The sequence below is a fragment of the Coregonus clupeaformis genome, unplaced genomic scaffold (assembly GCF_020615455.1).
Source record: "Coregonus clupeaformis isolate EN_2021a unplaced genomic scaffold, ASM2061545v1 scaf1678, whole genome shotgun sequence".
NCBI classification, from domain to species: Eukaryota; Metazoa; Chordata; class Actinopteri; order Salmoniformes; family Salmonidae; genus Coregonus; species Coregonus clupeaformis.
Genome location: NW_025535132.1, coordinates 97,725 through 118,967, shown reverse-complemented (window position 1 = coordinate 118,967; position 21,243 = coordinate 97,725). Strand labels below are relative to the sequence as shown.

Sequence of the window (21,243 nt, the reverse complement as noted above, 5' to 3'; positions counted from 1 at the left end):
TCTATCTATCTATCTATCTATCTATCTATCTATCTATCTATCTATCTGTCTGTCTGTCTGTCTGTCTGTCTGTCTGTCTGCTGTCTGTCTGTCTGTCTGTCTGTCTGTCTGTCTGTTCTGTCTGTCTATCTATCTATCTATAGTATATACAGTGAGCTCCATAATTCATTGGACAGTGACAATTTTTTTGTTATTTTGGTTCTGTACTCTAGCACTTTGAGTTTGAAAGGATACAATGACAATGAGGGTGAAGTGCAGACTGTCAGCTTTAATTTGAGGGTATTTTCATATATATCGGATGAACTGTTTAGAAAATGATAGCACCTTTTATACATGGTCCCCCATTTTAAGGTACTACAAGTATTTGTTAAATTGGCTTCACAGATGTGTGTCGTTAGGGCAGGTGTATTCATTTGTGTGGTTAGTGAATGCAGGAGAGCTGTTGATGAATAGCATTGATTCTAGACTTTGCTATTGCCTTTGGAGGTTGTTGTTGTGGTGTGACAACATGAGGGAAGACAGAAGTGTCGATGCAAAATGAAGCTGGCCGTCATAAGGCTCAGAAATGAAAATCAATCAATCAGGAACATTGCAAAAACCCCTGGCCATGCCCAAGTCAACAGTTTGGTTCATCATTAACAAGAAAAAAACAACCGGTGAACTCAATTATGTCAAAAGACCCGTAGACCGAGGAAGACCACTGTAGTGGATGACCGGAGAATACTCTCATGGTGAAGAAAACCCCTGACAACAGCCCAACAGATCAAAAACACTCTCCTGGATGCAGGTGTAGATGTGTCAAAGTCTACCATACGTAGAAGACTACACCAGCAGGACTACAGAGGGTACACTACAAGATGCAAACCACTGATAAGCCTGAAGAACAGAAAGGCGAGATTACAGTTTGCTAAAAAGCACCTAAAAGAGCCCCAAGAGTTCTGGAAAAAAGTATTGTGGACAGATGAGACAAAGATTAACATGTGCCAGAGTGATGGAAAGAGGAAAGTGTTGAGAAAAAAAAAGAAATGCCCATGATCCAAAGCATACCACCTCATCCGTGAAACATGGTGGAGGGGGTGTTATGGCTTGGGCCTGTATGGCTGCCAGTGGAACAGGCTCACTTGTCTTCATCGATGATGTGACTGCAGACAGAAGTAGAACAATGAATTCTGAAGTCTATAGAAATATTTTATCTGCTCAGATAAAACCAAATGCCTCCAAACTCATTGGACGGCACTTCATCATGCAACAAGACAATGATCCTAAACATACTGCTAGAGCAACAAAGGGGGTTTTTGATGGCCAAAAAGTGGAAAATCCTTGACTGGCCGAGTCAATCACCGGATCTGAATCCAATTGAACATGCATTTACATGCTGAAGAGGAGACTGAAGGCAATAAGTCCCCAAAATAAGCAGGAACTGAAGATGGCTGCAGTACAGGCCTGGCAGAGCATCACCAGGGAAGATACCCAGCGTCTGGTGATGTCAATGCATCGCAGACTTCAAGCAGTCATTGCATGCAAAGGATATGCGACCAAATATTAACAATGATTACTTTATTCTACATTATGTTAAACTGTCCAATGTTTTTGATGCCCGAAAAAGGGGGGACCATGTACAAAAGCTTCTATAATTTCTAAACGGTTCATCCGATATGTATGAATATACCCTCAAATTAAAGCTGACAGTCTGCACTTCACCCTCATTGTCATTGTATCCTTTCAAACTCAAAGTGCTAGAGTACAGAACCAAAATAACAAAAAAATTGTCACTGTCCAATGAATTATGGAGCTCACTGTATCTATCTACAATATACAGTTAAAGTCGGAAGGTTACATACACCTTAGCCAAATACATTTAAACTCAGTTTTTCACAATTCCTGACATTTAATCCTAGTAAAAATTCCCTGTCTTAGGTCAGTTAGGATCACCACTTTATTTTAAGAATGTGAAATGTCAGAATAATAGTAGAGAGAATTATTTATGTTCACCTTTTATTTCTTTCATCACATTCCCAGTGGGTCAGAAGTTTACATACACTCCATTAGTATTTGGTAGCATTGCCTTTAAATTGTTTAACTTGGGTCAAACATTTCGATTAGCCTTCCACAAGCTTCCCACAATAAGTTGGGTGAATTTTGGCCCATTCCTCCTGACAGAGCTGATGTAACAGTCAGGTTTGTAGGCCTCCTTGCTCGCACATGCTTTTTCAGTTCTGCCCACACATTTTCTATAGGATTGAGGTCAGGGCTTTGCCATGGCCACTCCAATACCTTGACTTTCTTGTCCTTAAGACATTTTGCCACAACTTTAGAAGTATGCTTGGGGTCATTGTCCACTTGGAAGACCCATTTGCAACCAAGCTTTAACTTCCTGACTGATGTCTTGAGATGTTGCTTCAATATATCCACATAATTGTCCTTCCTCATGATGCCATCTATTTTGTGAACGCGTCTCCTTCCTGAGCTGTATGACGGCTGCGTGGTCCTATGGTGTTTATACTTGCATACTATTGTTTGTACAGATGAACTTGGTACCTTCAGGCATTTGGAAATTGCTCCCAAGGATGAACCAAACTTGTCTACAAGTTTTTTTCTGAGCTCTTGGCTGATTTCTTTTGATTTTCCCATGATGTCAAGCAAAGAGGCACTGAGTTTGAAGGTAGGCCTTGAAATACATCCACAGGTACACCTCAAATTGACTCAAATTATGTCAATTAACCTATCAGAAGCTTCTAAAGCCATGACATTATTTTCTGGAATTTTCCAAGCTGTTTAAAGGCACAGTCAACTTAGTGTATGTAAATTTCTGACCCACTGGAATTGTGATACAGTGAATTATAAGTGAAATAATCTGTCTGTAAACAATTGTTGGAAAAATTACTTGTGTCATGCACAAAGTTGATGTCCTATCTGACTTGCCAAAACTATAGTTTGTTAACAAGACATTTGTGGAGTGGTTGAAAAATGAGTTTTAATGACTCCAACCTAAGTGTATGTAAACTTCCAACTTCAACTGTATATACAAAAGTATGTGGACACCCCTTCAAATGAGTGGATTTGGCTATTTCAGCCACACCTGTTGCTGACGTGTATAAAATCGAGCACACAGCCAAGCCATGCAATCTCCATGGACAAACATTGACAGTAGAATGGCCTTACTGAAGAGCTCAGTGACTTTCAACGTGGGCACCGTTATAGGATGCCACCTTTCCAACAAGTTAGTTCGTCAAATTTCTGCTCTGCTAGAGCTGCCCCGGTCGACTGTAATTGCTGTTATTGTGACGTGGAAATGTCTAGGTGCAACAACGGCTCAGCCGCGAAGTGGTAGGCCACACAAGCTCACAGATCGGGACCGCAGAGTGCTGGAGCGTGTAAAAATCGTCTGTCCTCGGTTGCAACACTCACTACCGAGTTCCAAACTGCCTCTGGAAGCAACGTCAGCACAAAAACTGTTTGTTGGGAGCTTCATGAAATGGGTTTCCATGGCTGATCAGCCACACACAACCCTAAGACCACAATGCGCAACGCCAAGCGTCGGCTGGAGTGGTGTAAAGCTCGCCGCCATTGGACTCTAAAGCAGTAGCAACGCATTGTCTGGAGTGATGAATCACTTCACCATCTGCCAGTTCTACGGATGAATCTGGGTTTGGCAGATGCCAGGAGAACGCTACCTGCCCCAATGCATAGTGCCAACTGTAAAGTTTGGTGGAAGAGGAATAATGGTCTGGGGCTGTTTTTCATGGTTCGGGCTAGGCCCCTTAGTTCCAGTGAAGACAAATCTTAACGCTACAGCATACAATGCCATTCTAGATGATTCTGTGCTTCCAACTTTGTGGCAACAGTTCTGGGAAGGCCCTTTCCTGTTTCAGCATGACAATAACCTCGTACACAAAGCGAGGTCCATACAGAAATGGTTTGTCGAGATCGGTGTAGACGAACTTGATTGGCCTGCACAGAGCCCTGAACCTCAACCCCATCGAACACCTTTGGGATGAATTGGAACGCCGACTGCGAGCCAGGCCTAATCGCCCAACATCAGTACCCAACCTCACTAATGCTCTTGTGGCTGAATGGAAGCAAGTCCCCGCAGCAATGTCCCAACAGACAGACAGACAGACAGACAGACAGACAGACAGACAGACAGACAGACAGACAGACAGACAGACAGACAGACAGACAGACAGACAGACAGACAGACAGACAGACAGACAGGATATTTATAAATAAGGGATAGAGAGAAAGAGGGATGAGTAAACAACTTTATCTCTCTAACAGCATGCCATTCAGATCACCCTGACCTGGCACACCTCCCTGCCTACGCCAGGGAACAGAGAGATAGATAGAGAGAAGAGAGAAACAGAAGAATAGAGGTTGACCAGAGATCACAGCTCTGTCTCATTCCGGGGAGCGAGGAGACAAGAAAGAAGAAGGAGAACATTGGGGGGTAACCTTTAAAGACATAAAGGTGAGGAATGAGGGAAGGAGAAAGGATGGAGGAGAAAGAGAGGTGGTAAAACGATACCTACTGCCCTCATTAGTTTCAGTGACCCTCTATGGGAAGGGTGATGTGGTCGTGCCTGGGGGAGTCTGTGCTTTGTGCTTTGTCCTTAGGACTGAGTGGACCGTTGTCTATTGCTGCATCCCAAATGGCACCCTGTTCCCTACATAGTGTGTTACTTTTGACCAGACACCAGGGCCCTTCTGTGTGTGTGCGTGGATGGTCCCGTGTAGCTAAGTTGGTAGAGCATGGCGCTTGCAATGCCAGAGTTGTGGGGTTCGATTCCCACAAGGGACCAGTATGAAAATGTATGCACTCACTATTGTAAGTCGCTCTGGATAAGAGCGTCTGCTAAATGACCCTGTAAATGAATGTGCACTATGTAGGGAATAGGGTGTCATTTGAGACAGTCTTGTAAAAGAGAGTTGGGTTCCAGATGAGAACTGTAAAGAAAGGGGTAGTTATATTGGGAGGTATCTAGATAAAGAAATGGGTAGTTGTATTGGGAGGTATCTAGGTAAAGAAATGGGTAGTTGTATTGGGGGTATCTAGGTAAAGAAATGGGTAGTTGTATTGGGAGGTATCTAAAGTGAGGGAAAAAGTATTTGATCCCCTGCTGATTTTGTACGTTTGCCCACTGACAAAGACATGATCAGTCTATAATTTTAATGGTAGGTTTATTTGAACAGTGAGAGACAGAATAACAACAACAAAATCCAGAAAACGCATGTCAAAAATGTTATAAATTGATTTGCATTTTAATGAGGGAATTAAGTATTTGACCCCCTCTCAATCAGAAAAATGTCTGGCTCCCAGGTGTCTTTTATACAGTTAAAGAGCTGAGATTAGGAGCACACTCTTAAAGGGAGTGCTCCTAATCTCAGTTTGTTACCTGTATAAAAGGACACCTGTCCACAGAAGCAATCAATCAATCAGATTCCAAACTCTCCACCATGGCCAAGACCAAAGAGCTCTCCAAGGATGTCAGGGACAAGATTGTAGACCTACACAAGGCTGGAATGGGCTACAAGACCATCGCCAAGCAGCTTGGTGAGAAGGTGACAACAGTTGGTGCGATTATTCGCAAGTGGAAGAAACACAAAAGACCTGTCAATCTCCCTCGGCCTGGGGCTCCTGTCACGCCCTGGCTCTGGGACTCTGTTATGTTGAGCCAGGGTGTGTGGTTTCTATGTGTTTTGTGTGCTAGGGTGATTATCTAGTTCATTTGTTTCTATGTTGGCCGGTGTGGTTCTCAATCAGAGGCAACGTGTATCAGCTGTTGCTTGTTGTCTCTGATTGGGAACCATACTTAGGCAGCCTGTTTTCCACAGTGTGTTGTGGGATCTTGTTCCGTGTATGGTTTGTGTCTGTTACTAAGGACTTCACGTATCGTTTTGTTGTTTTGTTCGTTCGTGGTGAATTAATAAATAAGTATGTTCACTCATCACGCTGCGCATTGGTCCACTTCCTTCAGCGATCGTGACAGCTCCATGCAAAATCTCACCTCGTGGAGTTGCAATGATCATGAGAACGGTGAGGAATCAGCCCAGAACTACACGGGAGGATCTTGTCAATGATCTCAAGGCAGCTGGGACCATAGTCACCAAGAAAACAATTGGTAACACACTACGCCCGTGAAGGCCTGAAATCCTGCAGCGCCCCGCAAGGTCCCCCTGCTCAAGAAAGCACATATACAGGGCCGTCTGAAATTTGCCAATGAACATCTGAATGATTCAGAGGAGAACTGGGTGAAAGTGCTGTGGTCAGATGAGACCAAAATCGAGCTCTTTGGCATTAACTCAACTCGCCGTATTTGGAGGAGGAGGAATGCTGCCTATGACCCCAAGAACACCATCCCCACCATCAAACATGGAGGTGGAAACATTATGCTTTGGGGGGTGTTTTTTCTGCTAAGGGGACAGGACAACTTCACCGCATCAAAGGGACGATGGACGGGGCCATGTAGTCAAATCTTGGGTGAGAACCTCCCTTCCCTCAGCCAGGGCATTGAAAATGGGTCGTGGATGGGTATTCCAGCATGACAATGACCCAAAACACACGGCCAAGGCAACAAAGGAGTGGCTGAATAAGAAGGACATTAAGGTCCTGGAGGCCTAGCCAGTCTCCAGACCTTAATCCCATAGAAAATCTGTGGAGGGGAGCTGAAGGTTCGAGTTGCCAAACGTCAGCCTCGAAACCTTAATGACTTGGAAGAAGATCTGCAAAGAGGAGTGGAACAAAACACCTCCTGAGATGTGTGCGAACCTGGTGGCCAACTACAAGAAAGGTCTGACCTCTGTGATTGCCAACAAGGGTTTTGCCACCAAGTACTAAGTCATGTTTTGCAGAGGGGTCAAATACTTATTTTCCTCATTAAAAATGCAAATCAATTTATAACTTTTTTGACATGCGTTTTCTGGATTTTTTTGTTGTTATTCTGTCTCTCACTGTTCAAATAAACCTACCATTAAAATTATAGACTGATCATGTCTTTGTCAGTGGGCAAACGTACAAAATCAGCAGGGGATCAAATACTTTTTTCCCTCACTGTAGGTAAAGAAAGGGGTAGAAAGGGGTAGTTGTATTGGGAGGTATCTAGGTAAAGAAAGGGGTAGTTGTTATGGGAGGTATCTAGGTAAAGAAAGGGGTAGTTGTATTGGGAGGTATCCAGGTAAAGAAAGGAGTAGTTGTATTGGGAGGTATCTAGGTAAAGAAAGGGGTAGTTGTATTGGGGAGTATCTAGATAAAGAAAGGGGTAGTTGTATTGGGTGGGGGGGGTATCTATGTCAGATAAGATGGCTGCTCTGACTTTGGAATGGTCCAGTCTCCCTTCTTTCTCCTCCATTCCATATGTTTATCTCTCTGTCTTCCTCCTAGTCCTTCTCTCCCTCAGGACGATGAGGTGGTATACGCGCCGTCGCTCTCGGATGATCTGTCTATTGCTGGCCATTGCCTCCCTCTCTCTCCATCTCCTCCTCGCCGTCCTCTCCCTCTCCGTCGACCAGAACCTCTGTGACGCCCCCTCCCCTCGTCAGACACACCCCCACAACCTCAGAGCCCTGGTGGATACCAACTACACCTCCACGATGTCCGACAACCACTCCAGCTATGCCAAGACACCCCCGGACACAAGAAAAGTGGACTCTTCCAATATGGACAGCAATGGCCCTCACAAAATGGCAGAAATGGACGCTGTCACGACCAAAATGGCCGTCAAGGCAGTTCATGGACATAAGAAGGAAGGGCCTGTAGACTCAGTCAACATGGCGGTAAGGGTAGGAAAGTTTGGCTCGATGGCGATGAAGTCTATGGGGTCCGGGATGTCAAAATTAGAGGCTCTTTTCAGCCACCCGCTATACAACATGCCAACCCCGCCCATCCCTGAAGATGATTGGCTGCTGAAGGTGAAGCCCAAAGTGAAGGCGCGCGAGAGGAGCACACAGATGTGGTGAGTTTTAATGAAGTAGGGTTAATTGTTCTGAAAAAACTGACAAGCTTTTGAAGTGCACCAAGGACACATGCTGCATAATTCATTTCATTTTTGGCAAATATCCCTCCTACTCCTCCTCTCTTCTCCTCCTTCTCTGAACCACTTCTCTCTTGTCCTCTCCTCATCTCCAACCCTCTCCCTCTCTTTTCCCCTCCCTCACTCTTTCCCCACCCTCCCCCTCCCTCCCTCCCCCACCTCCCCAGGGTGAGTGACAGTGACATCGGCTATGACCCGGCCCATTGGAACAGGAGCAGTGAGAGCCACCCCCCTGGCTGAAGTTCCATCTTGGTATCTCCCGTTGGCAGCTCTACCCCCACCTGGACCCCAACATGGTACCTCTCGCCCAGCAGCTCAGCACACACACCGTATCGTCAGCGCAGGTGTGTGTGTGTGGCGTGTGGTGTTTGTTTGGGGAATAGGGGAAGTTCCCCTTTGACGCTGATCTTGGATCAGTTTAGCATTTTCCCCGCTAAGGGGTTAAGGTTAGAATTGGGGGAGGAGAAGCTGATCCTGGATATGTGTCAAAGGGAAACTTCACCCTAGAGTGTGTGGGTGGTGTGTTATGTTGGGGGAGGGGTCTTGGGGGGCCTGATTGTTGGGGGGTGTGGGTGGGAGATATGGTGAGCATTATGCCCTGTACACACAGAGAATGAAGTAGCACCCTGGAACATCATGTGGTTCGCTACACCAGTGCTGTTCTACTGTTATAGTCACCGCTTGAGTTTCAATAATATCTCCTGTAGTGTACTCTCCTTCACTATCACCCCCAAATCTAATAGCATTGGGTTGGTGGAGGCATGGGCTAGTGGGAGTTTCCACCATATTTCATATACCAGTCATTTCCTTTCAAATCAGTGAAGGGAAGTGAACAAGTGCACACTTTGGGAGGAAGGACAGATTAGGAGAATTACAATTGCATTTCCTTGATCCCTCCCCTCTTCTCATCCAATGGGTTTTGAGAAAGAGGCAAGGAGAGAGGACGTGAGGAATCAAGGAAATGCAATAGAGATTGTCCCATAGCTGGGAGGTAGTCTCTGTTGTGATGTTTTGAGTCAGGTATAGGGAGACCACTAGTGGATTAATGTAGAACTGCAGGATGAAAACAAACAAACCGGATGACCTTATTTAGTTTCAAACAGGGTAACCCTTTGTGTGTGTGTGTGTGTGTGTGTGTGTGTGTGTGTGTGTGTGTGTGTGTGATAGAGTGTGAGAGAGAGAGCTCAGTATGTACTCAGTATGTGAATGTAAAGTGTTGCTATGGTAACCCGTCTCTCTCTATATACAGTGGGGGGGAAAAAAGTATTTAGTCAGCCACCAATTGTGCAAGTTCTCCCACTTAAAAAGATGAGAGAGGCCTGTAATTTTCATCATAGGTACACGTCAACTATGACAGACAAAATGAGAAGAAAAAAAATCCAGAAAATCACATTGTAGGATTTTTAATGAATTTATTTGTAAATTATGGTGGAAAATAAGTATTTGGTCAATAACAAAAGTTTCTCAATACTTTGTTATATACCCTTTGTTGGCAATGACACAGGTCAAACGTTTTCTGTAAGTCTTCACAAGGTTTTCACACACTGTTGCTGGTATTTTGGCCCATTCCTCCATGCAGATCTCCTCTAGAGCAGTGATGTTTTGGGGGCTGTCGCTGGGCAACACGGACTTTCAACTCCCTCAAAAGATTTTCTATGGGGTTGAGATCTGGATCACTCCAGGACCTTGAAATGCTTCTTACGAAGCCACTCCTTCATTGCCCGGGCAGTGTGTTTGGGATCATTGTCATGCTGAAAGACCCAGCCACGTTTCATCTTCAATGCCCTTGCTGATGGAAGGAGGTTTTCACTCAAAATCTCACGATACATGGCCCCATTCATTTCTTTACTTTACACGGATCAGTCGTCCTGGTCCCTTTGCAGAAAAAAACTGCCCCCAAAGCATGATGTTTCCACCCCATGCTTCACAGTAGGTATGGTGTTCTTTGGATGCAACTCAGCATTCTTTGTCCTCCAAACACGACGAGTTGAGTTTTTACCAAAAAAGTTCTATTTTGGTTTCATCTGACCATATTACATTCTCACAATCCTCTTCTAGATCATCCAAATGCACTATAGCAAACTTCAGACGGGCCTGGACATGTACTGGCTTAAGCAGGGGGACACGTCTGGCACTGCAGGATTTGAGTCCCTGGCGGCGTAGTGTGTTACTGATGGTAGGCTTTGTTACTTTGGTCCCAGCTCTCTGCAGGTCATTCAAAAATTCTGAAATTTCCATCCCCAACTATAACATTTTCCGTCTAGATAGAACTGCCAAAGGGGGTGGAGTTGCAATCTACTGTAGAGATAGCCTGCAGAGCTCTATCATACTATCCAGGTCTGTGCCCAAACAGTTTGAGCTTCTACTTCTAAAAATCCACCTTTCCAGAAATAAGTCTCTCACTGTTGCCGCTTGCTACAGACCCCCTCAGCTCCCTCAGCCCCCAGCTGTGCCCTGGACACCATATGTGAATTGATTGCCCCCCATTTATCCTCAGAGTTTGTACTGCTTGGTGACCTAAATTGGGATATGCTTAATACCCCAGCCATCCTACAATCCAAGCTAGATGCCCTCAACCTCACGCAAATTATCAACGAACCAACCAGGTACAACCCTAAATCCGTAAACATGGGTACCCTCATAGATATCATCCTGACTAACATACCCTCTAAATACACCTCAGCTGTCTTCAACCAGGATCTCAGCGATCACTGCCTTATTGCCTGCGTCCGTGCCGGGTCCGCGGTCAAACGACCACCCTTCATCACTGTCAAACGCTCCCTAAAACACTTTAGCAAGGAGGCCTTCCTAATTGACCTGGCCCAGGTATCCTGGATGGATATAGATCTCATTCCGTCAGTAGAGGATGCCTGGTTGTTCCTTAAAAGTAATTTCCTCTCAATCTTAAATAAACATGCCCCATTCAAAAAATACAGAACTAAGAACCGATATAGCCCCTGGTTCTCCTCAGACTTGACTGCCCTTGACCAGCACAAAAACATCCTGTGGCGTACAGCATTAGCATCAAATAGCCCCCTGCGATATGCAACTTTTCAGGGAAGTTAGGAACCAATATACACAAGCAGTCAGGAAAGCAAAGGCTAACTTTTTCAAACAGAAATTTGCATCCTGTAGCACTAACTCCAAAAAAGTTTTGGGACACTGTAAAGTCCATGGAGAATAAGAGCACTTCCTCCCAGCTGCCCACTGCACTGAGGCTAGGAAACACTATCACCACCCGATAAATCTACAATAATCGAGAATTTCAACAAGCATTTTGCTACAGCTGGCCATGCTTTCCATCTGGCTACCACTAACCCGCCACCAACTCTGCACCCTCTGCTGCAACTTGCCCATTCCCCCCGCTTCTCCTTCACACAAATTCAGACAGCGGATGTTTTGAAAGCGCTGCAAAATCTGGACCCCTACAAATCAGCTGGGCTAGACAATCTGGACCCTTTCTTTCTAAAACTAGCCGCCGAAATTGTCGCAACCCCTATTACTAGTCTGTTCAACCTCTCTTTCATAACGTCTGAGATCCCCAGAGATTGGAAAGCTGCCGCGGTCATCCCCCTCTTCAAAGGGGGTGACACTCTAGATCCAAACTGCTACAGACCTATATCCATCCTGCCCCTGCCTTAAAGTATTCGAAAGCCAAGTTAACAAACAGATCATCGACCATTCCGAATACCACCGTACCTTCTCCGCTATGCAATCCGGTTTCCGAGCTGGTCACGGGTGCACTTCAGCCACGCTCAAGGTCCTAAACGATATTATAACCGCGATTGATAATAGACAGTACTGTGCAGCCGTCTTCATCGACCTGGCCAAGGCTTTCGACTCTGTCAACCACCGCATTCTTATTGGCAGACTAAATAGCCTTGGTTTCTCAAATGACTGCCTCGCCTGGTTCACCAACTACTTCTCAGATAGAGTTCAGTGTGTCAAATCGGAGGGCCTGTTGTCTGGACCTATGGCAGTCTCTATGGGGGTGCCACAGGGTTCAATTCTTGGGCCGACACTTTTCTCCGTGTATATCAATGATGTCGCTCTTGCTGCTGGTGACTCTCAGATCCACCTCTATGCAGACGACACCATTTTGTATACATCTGGCCCTTTCATTGGACACTGTGTTAACAAACCTCCAAACGAGCTTCAATGCCATACAACAATCCTTCAGTAGCCTTCAACTGCTCTTAAACACTAGTAAAACTAAATGCATGCTTTTCAATCGAACGCTGCTGGCACCCGCCCACCCGACTAGAATCACCACTCTCCGACGGGTCTGACCTAGAGTATGTGGACAACTACAAATACCTAGGTGTCTGGTTAGACTGTAAACTCAACTTCCAGACTCACATAAAGAATCTCCAATCCAAAGTTAAATCTAGAATCGTTTCCTATTTCGCAACAAAGCCTCCTTCACTCATGCTGCCAAACATGCCCTCGTAAAACTGACTATCCTACCGATCCTTGACTTCGCGATGTCATTTACAAAATAGCCTCCAACACTCTACTCAGCAAATTGGATGTAGTCTATCACAGTGCCATCCGTTTTGTCTCCAAAGCCCCATACACTACCCACCACTGTGACCTGTACGCTCTTGTTGGCTGGTCCTCACTACATGTTCGTCGTCAAACCCACTGGCTCCAGGCCATCTATAAATCACTGCTAGGCAAATCCCGCCTTATCTTAGCTCATTGGTCACCATAGCAGCACCCACCCGTAGTCTGCGCTCCAGCAGGTATATCTCACTGGTCATTCCCAAAGCCAACACCTCCTTTGGCCGCCATTCCTTCCAGTTCTCTGCTGCCAATGACTGGAACGAATTGCAAAAATCTCTGAAGCTGGAGACTCTTATCTCCCCTCAATAACTTTAAGCATCAGTTGTCAGAGCACCTTACCGATCACTGCACCTGTACACAGCCCATCTGAAATTAGCCCACCCAACTACCTCATCCCTATATTGTTATTTATTTTGCTCTTTTGCACCCCAGTATCTCTATTTGCACATAATCTCTTGCATCTAGCATTCCAGTGTTAATACTATTGTAATTATTCTGCACTATAGCCTATTTATTGCCTTACCTCCATAACTTGCTACATTTGCACACACTGTATATATATTTTCTGTTGTATTTCTGACTTTATGTTTTTTACCCCATATGTAACTCTGTGTTGTTTTTATTGCACTACTTTGCTTTATCTTGGCCAGTTCGCAGTTGTAAATGAGAACCTGTTCTCAACTCAGCTTACCTGGTTAAATAAAGGTGAAATAAAAAATAAAATAAAAATTCACTAGGTCCCCCGTGTGGTTCTGGGATTTTTGCTCACCGTTCTTGTGATCATTTTGACCCCACAGGGTGAGATCTGCGTGGAGCCCCAGATCGAGGGAGATTATCAGTGGTCTTGTATGTCTTCCATTTCCTAATAATTTCTTCCACAGTTGATTTCTTCAAACCAAGCTGCTTACCTATTGCAGATTCAGTCTTCCCAGCCTGGTACAGGTCTACAATTTTGTTTCTGGTGTCCTTTGACAGCTCTTTGGTCTTGGCCATAGTGGAGTTTGGAGTGTGACTGTTTGAGGTTGTGGACAGGTGTCTTTTATACCGATAACAAGTTCAAACAGGTGCCATTAATACAGGTAACGAGTGGAGGACAGAGGAGCCTCTTAAAGAAGAAGTTACAGGTCTGTGAGAGCCAGAAATCTTGCTTGTTTGTAGGTGACCAAATACTTATTTTCCACCATAATTTGCAAATAAATTCATAAAAAATCCTACAATGTGATTTTCTGGATTTGTTTTTCTCAATTTGTCTGTCATAGTTGACGTGTACCTATGATGAAAATTACAGGCCTCTCTCATCTTTTTAAGTGGGAGAACTTGCACAATTGGTGGCTGACTAAATACTTTTTTTCCCCACTGTATATCTCTCTCTCCCCCTCTCTCTCTCCCTCTCCCTCTCAGTGCAGAAGTCTGGAGGGACACAGCTCAAGCTGGTGATGTCATTTCCTAACTATGGACAGGCCATTCTCAAACCAATGAAGTGAGAGACTTACACATGCACACACACACATGCACACACGCACACGCACACACGCACGCACGCACGCACGCACACACACACACACACACACACACACACACACACACACACACACACACACACACACACACACACACACACACACACACACACACACACACGCTACACATCACAACTGCTTTTACCAGACTCTTACCATGATTGCTAAATACTGCAGAAAAGAGGAGAATAGACCCCGATGTATATCTGTGTTCCTGTGTTAACTGTTTCCTGAGTTGACTGTTTATAGTCTGTATACCTGTTTTCCTGTTTCCTGAGTTGACTGTGTATAGTCTGTATATCTGTGTTCCTGTGTTAACTGTTTCCTGAGTTGACTGTGTATAGTCTGTATATCTGTTTTCCTGTGTTGACTGTGTATAGTCCTCTGTAGCTCAGCTGGTAGAGCACGGTGCTTGTAACGCCAAGGTAGTCGGTTCGATCCCCGGGACCACCCATACACAAAAATGTATGCACGCATGACTGTAAGTCGCTTTAGATAAAAGCGTCTGCTAAGTGGCATATTATTATTATAGTCTGTGTTCCTGTGTTGACTGTGTATAGTCTGTATATCTGTGGTCCTTTGTTGACTGTGAATAGTCTGTATAGCAGTGTTCCTGTGTTGACTATATATTGTCTGTATAGAAGTGTTCCTGTGTTGACTGTGTCTAGTCTGTATAGCTGTGTTCCTGTTTTGACTGCATCTCTGTCAGACAGGAGCGTGATGAGGAGACCAACTTCAACCTCTACTACTTCTCTGACTTTGAGAGACACAACGCAGAGATCGCTGCTTTTCACCTGGACAGGTAAACAATGAGTCTGTTTCTCACCTTGATATTGATAACCAGGGGAGTATACTGCATGCCACAGCACTGACTGAAATGGCTGAGAATGATGAGCAGACATTGAGTAGCATTAAATATGGACCCCTCTCATCTCATCTATCTCTCTCTTCCTCCCTCTCCCCTCCCCCCTTCTCCTTTCTCTCCCATCTCTCTCTGCCTCTCTCTCCTCTCTCTCTATCTTTCCCACCCCACCGCTCCCTCTCCAATCTCTCATCCCCCTCCCGCTCTCCCCTGTCCCTCCTCTCCTCTCCCCTCCTCTCTCTCAGGGTGTTGGGTTACAGGCGGATCCCCCCAGCCGTAGGGAGGCTGGTGGACGCGGTAACAGAGATCAAAGACATCACCACAGACCACAAACTGGCCAGGACCTTCTTCACCTCTCCTGGTCTGTCTATCATTATATCACTCCTTCCTTCCCTCACTCCATCACCCCATCACTCTCACACTCACCCCATCTCCCTCTCTCTCACTTCTCTCTTTCTTTGTTAACACTCCTTACATTACATGTTTCACATCTCTGTTTTCTATGAAAATAGATGCTGCGGAAAGTCAATATTTGCTAAATGAAATATTTTGTTTTCAATCCCCCATCCCCCTCTTCATCTCCCGTAGTGAATAATGTGTGTTTCTACGGCCAGTGTTCCTACTACTGCAGTACGGAGCATGCTGTGTGTGGTCGACCCCAGAACCTCGAGGCCTCCCTGGCCATGATGCTGCCCGACCCCTCCCTGGCCACCAGACGATCCTGGAGGTCTCCCTGGAGACGCTCCTACAGCCGCAGCAAACTTGCAGTGTGGGTATAGAGTCTATACCTATACCTATATATAGATAATAACCCTAACCCTAACCTCAACCCTAACCCTAGCCTCAACTCTAGCCCTTACTCTAACCCTAGCCTTAACGTTAACACTAGCCTCAACTCTAACCCTAACCTCAAACCTAACACTAACCCTAGTCTCAACTCTAGCCCTTAACCCTAACCCTAGGCTCAACTCTAACCCTCAACCCTAACTCTAACCCTAGTCTCAACAATAACCCTCAACCCTAACTCTAACCCTAGCCTCAACAATAACCCTAGCCTTAACTCTAACCCTGTTGTCACGTTGCAGATGGGAGAAAGACCCAGACTACTGTGACACAGTGAAGAAGACCCCACCATACAACAAGGGAACCAGACTGGTAGACCTGATAGACATGACCATACTAGACTTCCTCATTGGGTAGGTCTCGGGTCAGGACAACATAATATAATAGTAATGATACTGTAATAATAATACCTTCATATAGCGCTGTTTATGGAGACCAAAGTCTTTTTCAATTAGTAGAAAGAGGAAAAACCTGAAAAATAAAAACACAATCAAACACATTCAACACTCATTATTTTGTTCCAGGTAATATGGACCGACACCACTATGAGACGTTTGAGAAGTTTGGCAACAACACTTTCCTTCTGCACTTAGACAATGGGAGGGCGTGAGTATCCCCCCCACCCAAAAAGATGTGTGTGTGCATGTGACATTGACACTGTCTGTGTGCTGACTACAGGTTTAACTAACGTTAGTTGATTGTAACATTGGCACTGTCTGTGTGCTGACTATGGGTTTAACTAACATTAGTTGATTGTAACATTGACACTGTCTGTGTGCGGACTACAGGTTTAACTAACGTTAGTTGATTGTAACATTGGCACTGTCTGTGTGCTGACTATGGGTTTAACTAACGTTAGTTGATTGTAACATTGACACAATGTCTGTGTGCTGACTACAGGTTTGGACGTCACTCTAAAGATGAGCCCTCTATCCTGACACCTCTGGAGCAGTGCTGCAGGTAAAACATGGGATGCATTATTAGCACCCCCAAGAGTTGATGTCTGTGCCCCTCGTGGGAATCTAATTAGCATAATAAAAAAACTCTCCATACAAATCCATCAGTTTAAGTTTAGAGAGATCTGTTCTTTTGCATGGGCTGCATCTCATTCCACCATGTCTGCCGATGTCGCTTCTTCCTCATCTACGGAGGAAGGTGGCAGAACTACAGCGGTGTTTGTCAGACCAGTAGACATCCCGAAAATCTGTCTTTTCACAAAAGCATCTATAGCGTCCGAACGGTTTGGCGTACAAACTAATATGACCACTCTCACGAACACGATGGTGTTAAAAAAAGTGGTTAAATATGTGTAAAAAAAAAACAACAATAATTTCCTTTATCTTTCTTATAACTCTCAGATATAGCAAAAACACTTCAAATTAAACTTCCTTTTGATGTATTTTTGACTATCTGTTTTTCTATGTATGAGTCTGTTATTCAATGTGTTTCTAAGGCTAATAGCAGTAAGGCCAAATTCAATGTTTCATCGAATAATTGTTTTAGATAGATTTGTTTATATGTAAAATGAATAATCTAATATCTAAATTATCCTTGGTATGACCATCTTAAAACAATTCAGTATGTTAACTTAGTAGAACCACCACCACCCCACCCCACCATCATCATTTATTCCTCTTCTTTCTCATAACTTTCTCTCCATCTCTCTCGCTCTCTCTAGGATCCGTCGCTCCACCCTCCTGCGTCTCGTCTCCTCTCCCGCCCCAGTACCATCTCAGTGACGTCATGAGGACTCTCTTTCCCATGATCCTCTATTCTCCGCGGCCCCTCTCCTCTCGGAGCTGCACCTCCGCCCTGACCGCCGCCTAGCGACCGTGCCCGAACCGTGAGCCGTTGCCAGGAGCGACAGCGTAGGTCGCCATGGAGAAGGCGATGATGAGGTCGTCTATGATGATGTCACTGATTATAAGACTTTGGTTACACCTGTGACACCTACAGGGTAGTGTGGCCACGCCCCTCGACAACAGCACTTCAACCGTCAGAAGAAATTGTCATGGCGCATCACCATGGCGATGATGATTTATGTGTGACGTCATTGCACGGCAAGTCACAAGAGTGACATATTTACACTTGGAGTTCCTGGTATCATTCGTTTGGCTTCTAACTGTTAGAGAGAGAGGATGGCTGTGTCCGAAGTGTCACCCGACATTATATAGAGAGTAGGATGCCATTTCAGACAGACTATTTGTAGGTCTATTCTAGTCTGGTGTATGGATGGGATGTTTAAATCACTGTGTACATGTATTGTTAGGCCTCATTAAATCAAGTTGATTATATTGTGTTATTTATTGTTATTTAATACATGGAGCGTACTTAGTGAAATAAATCTCAGTTTTAGTATATACAATACCAGTCAAAAGTTTGGACATACTCATTCAAGGGTTTTTCTTTATTTTTACTATTTTCTACATTGTAGAATAATAGTGAAGACATCGAAACTATGAAATAACGCATATGGAATCATGTAGTAACCAAAAAAGTGTTAAACAAATCAAAATATATTTTATATTTGAGATTCTTCAAAGTAGCCACCCTGCCTTGATGACAGCTTTGCATACTCTTGGCATTCTTTCAACCAGACTTCACCTGGAATGCTTTTCCAACAGTCTTGAAGGAGTTCCCACATATGCTGAGCACTTGTTGGCTGCTGTTCCTTCACTCTGCCGTCCGACTCATCCCAAACCATCTCAATTGGGTTGAGGTCGGGGGATTTTGTATGCCAGGTCATCTGATGCAGCACTGCATCACTCTCCTTCTTGGTAAAATAGCCCTTACAAAGCCTGGAGGTGTGTTGGGTCATTGTCCTGTTGAAAAACAAATGATAGTCCCACTAAGCTCAAACCAGATGGGATGGCGTATTGCTGCAGAATGCTGTGGTAGCCATGCTGGTTAGGTGTGCCTTGAATTCTAAATAAATCACAGACACTGTCACAATTAAAGCACCCCCACACCATAACACCTCCTCCTCCATGCTGGGAAATACACATGCGGAGATCATCCGTTCACCTACTCTGCATCTCACAAAGACACGGCAGTTGGAACCAAAAATCTCCAATTTGGACTCCAACGGTCTAATGTCCATTGCTCTTGTTTCTTGGCCCAAGCAGGTCTCCTCTTCTTATTGGTGTCCTTTAGTAGTGGTTTCTTTGTAGCAATTCGACCATGAAGGCCTGATTTACACAGTCCCCTCTGAACAGTTGATGTTGAGATGTGTCTGTGACTTGAACTTTATTTGGGCTGCAATTTCTGAAGCTGGTAACTCTAATTAACTTATCCTCTGCAGCAGAGGTGACTCTGGGTCTTCCATTCCTGTGGTAGTCCTCAAGAGAGCCAGTTACATCATAGCGCTTGATGGTTTTTGCGACTGCACTTGAAGAAACTTTCAAAGTTCTTGGAAATGTTCTGTATTGACTGACCTTCATGTCTTAAAGTAATGATGGACTGTCATTTCTCTTGATTATTTAAGCTGTTCTTACCATAATATGGACCAAATAGGGCTATCTTCTGTATACCCCCCTACCTTGTCACATCACAACTGATTGGCTCAAACGCATTAAGAAGGAAAGAAATTCCACAAATGAACTTTTAAGAAGGCACACCTGTTAATTGAAATGCATTCCAGGTGACTACCTCATGAAGCTGGTTGAGAGAATGCCAAGAGTGTGCAAAGCTGTCATCAAGGCAAAGGGTGGCTATTTGAAGAATCTCAAATATAACAACTATTTTGATTTGTTTAACACTTTTTTGGTTAATACATTATTCCATATGTTATTTCATATTTTTGATTTCTTCACTATTATTCTACAATGTAAACAATAGAAAAATGAGTAGGTGTGTCCAAACTTGTGACTGGTAGTGTACTTTTATTTAAAAGGGTAGTTCAACCCAAAATAAAAGCAATTCTAATTGAGTAATTAAATTGCATTTTACAAAAGCATTTTACAAGAAAGAAAAAATATATAATATTAATAGCAAGATGTGTATGAAGGGCCCGATTCAGACTTGAGATGAGTTGACTCAACATTTTGTGACTTAAGTCCATGTGAAGTCAACTTATGTCCAGTCTGAATAGGGCCCGAAGTGAATAACAGTGTTGCTGTATAGTCTTGTACATTAATGTATAGTCAGTCGTTAACAGTTCTGAAGCTACATTATGGGTAACATTTTCCTCTCGCTAAAACGCAAAGAGCTAAAGAAATACTGCTTAATGACAAGTTTGGTATTGTCTTGTTCCCTTTCAGATATACAAAGCAAAGCTTTTAGCCACAGCTCAGTGCCATGAGCCCCATGTAGAAATAGGCCAACACCACCAGCATACTATATTAAACCCTATATTAAACCATATAGTATACTATATTAAACCCTATAGTAGACCCTATAGTATACTATATTAAACCCTTTAGTAGACCCTATAGTATACTATATTAAACCCTATAGTAGACCCTATAGTATACTATATTAAACCCTATAGTAGACCCTATAGTATACCATATTAAACCCTATAGTAGACCCTATAGTATACTATATTAAACCCTATAGTAGACCCTATAGTATACTATATTAAACCCTATAGTAGACCCTATAGTATACTATATTAAACCCTATAGTAGACCCTATAGTATACTATATTAAACCCTATAGTAGACCCTATAGTATACTATATTAAACCCTATAGTAGACCCTATAGTATACTATATTAAACCCTATAGTAGACCCTATAGTATACTATATTAAACCCTATAGTAGACCCTATAGTATACTATATTAAACCCTATAATATACTATATTAAACCCTATAGTAGACCCTATAGTATACTAGATTAAACCCTATAGTAGACCCTATAGTATACTATATTAAACCCTATAATATACTAGATTAAACCCTATAGTATACTATATTAAACCCTATAGTATACTATATTAAACCCTATAGTAGACCCTATAGTATACTATATTAAACCATATAGTATACTATATTAAACCCTATAGTAGACCCTATAGTATACTATATTAAACCCTATAGTAGACCCTATAGTATACTATATTAAACCCTATAGTAGACCCTATAGTATACTATATTAAACCCTATAGTAGACCCTATAGTATACTATATTAAACCCTATAGTAGACCCTATACTATACTATACTATATTAAACCCTATAGTATACTATATTAAACCCTATAGTAGACCCTATAGTATACTATATTAAACCCTATAGTAGACCATATAGTATACTATATTAAACCCTATAGTAGACCCTATAGTATACTATATTAAACCCTATAGTATACTATATTAAACCCTATAATATACTAGATTAAACCCTATAGTATACTATATTAAACCCTATAGTATACTATATTAAACCCTATAGTAGACCCTATAGTATACTATATTAAACCCTA

At 43.5% G+C, this 21,243-nt stretch overlaps 1 protein-coding gene and 1 pseudogene across 1 annotated transcript; both read left to right on the top strand.

Moving 5' to 3' along the window:
* Window positions 1-4,386: 4,386 nt before the first annotated feature.
* On the top strand, window positions 4,387-8,258 carry LOC123487369 (the record flags this gene model as incomplete). The annotated part of the gene is made up of 3 exons (XM_045218592.1): window positions 4,387-4,468; window positions 7,379-7,949; window positions 8,195-8,258. Coding segments are annotated over exons 2-3 (615 nt in total), but the record flags the coding sequence as incomplete, so codon positions are not given.
* Window positions 8,259-8,262: 4 nt separating this feature from the next.
* LOC123487368 lies at window positions 8,263-17,665 on the top strand (annotated as a pseudogene).
* The last annotated feature ends 3,578 nt before the right edge of the window (window positions 17,666-21,243 follow it).